At 54.4% G+C, this 6,411-nt stretch overlaps 1 protein-coding gene across 4 annotated transcripts; it reads right to left on the bottom strand.

The window, feature by feature from the left end:
* Positions 1–3,109: 3,109 nt before the first annotated feature.
* Positions 3,110–6,388, bottom strand: LOC142281581 (nucleolysin TIAR-like). 4 transcript variants are annotated; one of them, XM_075332868.1, is made up of 10 exons: positions 5,971–6,060; positions 5,309–5,468; positions 5,139–5,206; positions 4,706–4,781; positions 4,524–4,632; positions 4,341–4,454; positions 4,105–4,189; positions 3,871–3,994; positions 3,577–3,716; positions 3,110–3,491 (listed from the first exon to the last, which is right to left on the bottom strand). In XM_075332868.1, the coding sequence occupies exons 4-10, from the start codon at positions 4,757–4,759 to the stop codon at positions 3,371–3,373; spliced, it is 747 nt and encodes a 248-aa protein (XP_075188983.1). In that variant the 5' UTR covers positions 4,760–4,781; positions 5,139–5,206; positions 5,309–5,468; positions 5,971–6,060; the 3' UTR covers positions 3,110–3,370. The 4 variants fall into 4 exon arrangements, with proteins under 4 accessions (XP_075188983.1, XP_075188984.1, XP_075188981.1 ...); XM_075332869.1 differs by lacking the exon at positions 5,309–5,468 and having other exon boundaries at positions 5,971–6,056; XM_075332866.1 differs by lacking the exons at positions 5,139–5,206; positions 5,309–5,468 and having other exon boundaries at positions 5,971–6,388.
* Positions 6,389–6,411: the final 23 nt, after the last annotated feature.

Below are 6,411 nucleotides of genomic sequence, written 5' to 3'. Positions count from 1 at the left end.
CCCTTTATTCTGCTGTAGTGGCATGGTGCACCCCTTACCCTGCTCTAGTGGCACGGTGCACCCTTTACCCTGCTCTAGTGGCACGGTGCGCCCCTTACCCTGCTCTAGTGGCATGGTGCACCCCTTACCCTGGTCTAGTGGCACGGTGCGCCCCTTACCCTGCTCTAGTGGCATGATGCACCCTTTACCCTGCTCTAGTGGCACGGTGCGCCCCTTACCCTGCTCTAGTGGCATGGTGCACCCCTTACCCTGGTCTAGTGGCACGGTGCGCCCCTTACCCTGCTCTAGTGGCACGGTGCACCCTTTATTCTGCTGTAGTGGCATGGTGCACCCCTTACCCTGCTCTAGTGGCACGGTGCACCCTTTACCCTGCTCTAGTGGCATGGTGCACCCTTTACCATGATCTAGTGGCATGGTGCACCCTTTACCATGCTCTAGTGGCATTGTGCACCCCTTACCCTGCTCTAGTGGCATGGTGCACCCCTTACCCTGCTCTAGTGGCATCGTGCACCCCTTACCCTGCTCTAGTGGCATCGTGCACCCCTTACCCTGCTCTAGTGGCACGGTGCACCCTTTATTCTGCTGTAGTGGCACGGTGCGCCCCTTACCCTGCTCTAGTGGTATGGTGCACCCCTTACCCTGCTCTAGTGGCATGGTGCACCCCTTACCCTGCTCTAGTGGCACGGTGCACCCTTTATTCTGCTGTAGTGGCACGGTGCGCCCCTTACCCTGCTCTAGTGGTATGGTGCACCCCTTACCCTGCTCTAGTGGCACGGTGCACCCTTTATTCTGCTGTAGTGGCATGGTGCACCCCTTACCCTGTTCTAGTGGTATGGTGCACCACTAAAGGCCCTGTTACACGCTACGATTTATCTGACGATATGTCGTTGGGGTCACGGTTTTCGTGACGCACTTCAGTCGTCGTTAGCGACGTCGTTACGTGTGACACCTACGAGCGACTCCAAACGATCTTAAAAATATCAAAAATCGTGGCATGGTGCGCTCTTTACCCTGCTCTAGTGGCATGATGCACCCTTTACCCTGCTCTAGTGGCATGGTGCGCCCCTTACCCTGCTCTAGTGGCATGGTGCGCCCCTTACCCTGCTCTAGTGGCATGATGCACCCTTTACCCTGCTCTAGTGGCATGGTGCGCCCCTTACCCTGCTCTAGTGGCATGGTGCGCCCCTTACCCTGCTCTAGTGGCATGGTGCGCCCTTTACCCTGCTCTAGTGGCATGGTGCGCCCCTTACCCTGCTCTAGTGGCATGGTGCGCCCCTTACCCTGCTCTAGTGGCATGATGCACCCTTTACCCTGCTCTAGTGGCATGGTGCCTCCCTTACCCTGCTCTAGTGGCATGGTGCGCCCCTTACCCTGCTCTAGTGGCATGATGCACCCTTTACCCTGCTCTAGTGGCATGGTGCCTCCCTTACCCTGCTCTAGTGGCATGGTGCACCCCTTACCCTGCTCTAGTGGCATGGTGCCTCCCTTACCCTGCTCTAGTGGCATGGTGTGCCCCTTACCCTGCTCTAGTGGCATGATGCCTCCCTTACCCTGCTCTAGTGGCATGATGCACCCCTTACCCTGCTCTAGTGGCATGATGCCTCCCTTACCCTGCTCTAGTGGCATGGTGCCTCCCTTACCCTGCTCTAGTGGCATGGTGCCTCCCTTACCCTGCTCTAGTGGCATGGTGCCTCCCTTACCCTGCTCTAGTGGCATCGTGCGCCCCTTACCCTGCTCTAGTGGCATGGTGCACCCCTTTCCCTGCTCTAGTGGTATGGTGCACCCCTTTCCCTGCTCTAGTGGCATGGTGCACCCCTTTCCCTGCTCTAGTGGCATGGTGCACCCCTTTCCCTGCTCTAGTGGCATGGTGCACCCCTTACCCTGCTCTAGTGGCATGGTGCACCCCTTACCCTGCTCTAGTGGTATGGTGCGCCCCTTACCCTGCTCTAGTGGTATGGTGCGCCCCTTACCCTGCTTTAGTGGCATGGTGCACCCCTTACCCTGCTCTAGTGGTATGGTGCACCCCTTACCCTGCTCTAGTGGTATGGTGCGCCCCTTACCCTGCTCTAGTGGCATGGTGCACCCCTTACCCTGCTCTAGTGGCATGGTGCACCCCTTACCCTGCTCTAGTGGTATGGTGCGCCCCTTACCCTGCTCTAGTGGCATGGTGCACCCCTTACCCTGCTCTAGTGGCATGGTGCACCCCTTTCCCTGCTCTAGTGGTATGGTGCACCCCTTACCCTGCTCTAGTGGTATGGTGCACCCCTTACCCTGCTCTAGTGGCATGGTGCACCCCTTACCCTGCTCTAGTGGTATGGTGCACCCCTTACCCTGCTCTAGTGGTATGGTGCACCCCTTACCCTGCTCTAGTGGTATGGTGCACCCCTTACACAAACCTGGAGCATGGCATCAATGGAGATTACATTATTTCTGAAAAAAGTGATCAGACATTGTGCTCTCATTTTCATCTCCAGTGTGTGTGCACAGAAAACATCCCAAAAACAAAAAAAAAAAAAAAAGGAACATAGAAAGTGGACACATTGAATGCGATACAGCTATTGCTATGGATCACACTGGTGGTCTCCACCTGGCCAGATCATGACGGCCGATCAGCTCTCTGGGACTACAAGCATTGGTATAGAGCCGCACTCTAGGCCCGCCGCACTCTAGGCCCGCCGCACTCTAGGCCCGCCGCACTCTAGGCCCGCCGCACTCTAGGCCCGCCGCACTCTAGGCCCGCCGCACTCTAGGCCCGCCGCACTCTAGGCCCGCCGCACTCTAGGCCCGCCGCACTCTAGGCCCGCCGCACTCTAGGCCCGCCGCACTCTAGGCCCGCCGCACTCTAGGCCCGCCGCACTCTAGGCCCGCCGCACTCTAGGCCCGCCGCACTCTAGGCCCGCCGCACTCTAGGCCCGCCGCACTCTAGGCCCGCCGCACTCTAGGCCCGCCGCACTCTAGGCCCGCCGCACTCTAGGCCCGCCGCACTCTAGGCCCGCCGCACTCTAGGCCCGCCGCACTCTAGGCCCGCCGCACTCTAGGCCCGCCGCACTCTAGGCCCGCCGCACTCTAGGCCCGCCGCACTCGTGACTTATACTCCTCCACCCAGATCTCCGAAATGGCTTTTATTGTGTACAGAAGAAAGATTGAATTTAAGACCAGTCCTGAACTTTAGGGTAAAAATGTCTCATTAAAAGCAAAAAAAACCCTCTAAAGACGAGTCCAATACATGTGAGCGGTGCTGGCAGGTCCACAACAGATGTAGCTGGAAATAAATATTGTATCTATGGATTCCCCTCCTCTTCCATCAGCCCCAGTTCATATCCTCCAGGTCACCAGCCATCGTGGATTACAGATAATAGGAACAGTTCTTTCACTGTGTTTGGTAACTGGCCATACTGTACCCGGGTGGGTTCTGTATCACTGGTGGCCCCTGTGTGGGGGGAGGAGGTTGAGCGTTGAAGCCTCCCATCCACGTAGCCGATTGGGACTGTCTGTAATAGAATATTTGTGAATGAGGACTCCCAAAAGCCATCCGGTGTGGTGTGACCCCACCATGCACTGCGGCACAACACTTACTCTACTCCAAAGCTTTGCTGGTTCCATGCTTGTCCGTACATGCCGTATGACGGGACCTGCCAACCGTTGGTGACATACTGCCCGTACTGCTGAGGACTGCCATACATGTGGCTCCACTGACCCCACTGACCATACTCCACCTGGAAGAGATGCAAGCTGTTATCCAGAAAGCCAGAGGCTGCACCGGGCCTGAGCACCTCACACAAACGGCAGGAGAAAAGCCAAGGCACACGCTCCCCTCTTCCGTCATGTGTCCTCCTATTCACAACATCAGGGCCATAATCTGTTTCTTACTTGCTGGAAATTTTTTGTCATGTCCGGCGTCTCCTTGCCCCAGTAACACTTCACTACGTGACCCTCTATGGTTGTGCCATTCACAGACACAATAGCATGTGCGGCACTGTCGTGGCTGGAGAACCTGAGGTACAGAAAGAGTAAGCGTTACTAGACGTAGATTCTGACTCCATGTAATGTGTGGTGACCTCAAGAGGACGGCCGCAGGCCAGGACAAGTGTCCAATACACTCACCGAACAAAAGAATAGCCCTTCTCAGGGAAAACCCGGATTTCCATTATCTGACCAAACACCCCAAAGGTCTGCCGCATCAGCTGATCTGTAAGAGACGGAAGCAAAATGATAAGGAAAACCGTCAGTCAGGAGCTGTGGACATGTCTGACAACAGAAGAAGGTGTAAAACGTCCTGAAACTGCCCATGGTTCACGCTGTTCCCCGACGTCAGGACACTCCCACACGGACGGACTCGCCTGTTAGACCAGAGCCGATGCCGCCACAGTACACCGTGCAGTTTTTTGGGCTGGACTGATTGACGACATCTTCGAAGCGTAACTGTTTGGAGGGATCTGATGTGAGAGAAAAGTCTGCACATTAATGCTCAGCTTTACGTCTCTGGTTAGTGGAGATGGTGGAGGGAGGACTGGGACACTCACTTTCCTGGGTGCTTTTTGGTGCTGGGGGTTTGCGCGTTGCCCAGTTGGTTCTTATTTGCCGCCCTCCCAACCACTGACCTCCCATGTGGACAATGGCGTTTTCTGCATCCTGAGAGGAGAGAAGGGATGAGCTCGGATGATCGCACAGAAGAGCCGTGTGAGGAGCGCAGACCTCCACCTACCAGCTTGTTGTAGAAGGACACAAAGCCGTAGCCCTTAGACTTCCCCGTCGCCATATCCTTCACGACTCTGGCGTCACTGTAAGAAGAGGGCACGGACTGATGAGAGGAGGAAAGTAGCCAGAGACAACGGCGTAAATCATCAATGCAGATCTAGAAGGATCACACACACTGTATGGCGGCTTCATGGCTACTCTCCATCTAGCACGGCTAGCTCCCTGGCCCGGCCGGATGGCCGCGATGTACACAGTCTACAGCACACAGCTCTATATAACATGGATAGACATGCATCCTAGCAGTTACTCTACATAGAAACGCTCTGTCTACGCTCAGCACTCAGTCCTGGATCACCATGCACTCACTAAATCAATGGCTGCAGAATATATGAAATATCAAAATTGAAAAAAGAGGAAAAAGTAGGAATTAAAAGGCATACATGGCCTGTTAACAGATCGCTTTAATTTTCTTGCTCAATTCTTTACCACCATTTTGGAGTTTGGGCAGCTGTAAATTTTGAAAAATTGACATTTTCAGAAAATTTAAGAAAGGTGAATAATACTAAAGAACAATAACTTCAGCACACCAGTACAAAACAGCAAAACTTACACAGAGATGTATGTGTAATATCAATCTGCACTGAATAGAGAATGTGAGATAGATAGAAACGGAGATAAATAGAAAGGAGAATAAAAAAATCTACAACTGAGTCCAGTGTGCACAGATCCTTGCTGAAAGCCTTCAAGATTCTGTCCATCTACCAGCAATTCTGCAAAATAATCAGAATGCTATTCAGTTTAATGGCGAGTGGGAGTGAGGAAAGACTTACACCCGGCTAAACAGTCCGACTTACCCAGCAGCAAACAGAGCAGCAAAGAAGCAGATTTCCCGGGACATTGCTGTCTCCAGCACATGGATAGAACTGGTGACCAGTCATAGTGTGACCGGCCGCCACCCGCCACCACCAGTGATCGCAGGCACCGCAGACAGCAAAGGCTGCCTCTACACGGCTACACACAGTGGAATGGAGAAACCGCCAACCCCCCGCTACATACAGGACTATGAGCAATGAGTGGTGGCTACAGATTGATTGCAACACACAATGTGGTGGGAGAGGGGCAGGAGGCGCCCAGTGTGCCCAGAAGAGGACAAGCCGGCCGGGCACACCGGGCGTCAGCTACCACCGGGGGACACGCATCAAATCATGAGGGGACGCCACGGGACGAGCAGTGACAGGAGCCAGCCAGATGCCGGGGCGCCAAAATACTTACGATATTTTACCAAATGGAGCAAAAGCTGATTTTATGTCTTCTGTGGTGATTTCTGGGCTCAGATCTCCAACAAACACATGAAAGTGATCTGTAAAGAAAGCGCAGCACATTAGTCCTCTGGAGACGCAGCGCCTTTCCCCGGGACTCCAGGACAATGTGGGGTCTACACAGGGCGCGGTGCTACGTGACGCACAGGGGCTCGGAACTCGAGCTCCGGCCCCCGCCCAAATCACCGCAGCAAAGAAGAGCGTAGAACTTAGATAAATGAGAGAGAATACCAAGAGAGGCAGCCTAAACAGCACAGGGATGTGTGAGTGCCCAGTCTCTTAACCCCTGTTCTGCTGGAGGGGCCTGCAACAAAAAGGGATTAATAGCAGCATCGTAAAGTCACGAGTAAGACAAGATCCAGGAGAGCGGCAGGAGGCAGCGAGAACAGCCGCT

Source organism: Anomaloglossus baeobatrachus, unplaced genomic scaffold (assembly GCF_048569485.1).
Source record: "Anomaloglossus baeobatrachus isolate aAnoBae1 unplaced genomic scaffold, aAnoBae1.hap1 Scaffold_4754, whole genome shotgun sequence".
NCBI classification, from domain to species: Eukaryota; Metazoa; Chordata; class Amphibia; order Anura; family Aromobatidae; genus Anomaloglossus; species Anomaloglossus baeobatrachus.
The sequence above is the reverse complement of the archived record's forward strand: the minus strand, read 5'-3'. Positions and strand labels throughout refer to the sequence as shown.

Excerpts from the sequence above, each read along its gene's own strand:
- LOC142281581 (XM_075332866.1), bottom strand. The coding sequence starts at position 6,080 with ATGTGCTGCGCTTTCTTTACAGATCACTTTCATGTGTTTGTTGGAGAT. Across the intron at positions 3,995-4,104 it reads AAGGGCTATTCTTTTGTTCG|GTTCTCCAGCCACGACAGTG; the intron begins GTGAGTGTATTG and ends TCTGTACCTCAG. Across the intron at positions 3,717-3,870 it reads TGACAAAAAATTTCCAGCAA|GTGGAGTATGGTCAGTGGGG; the intron begins GTAAGAAACAGA and ends CATCTCTTCCAG.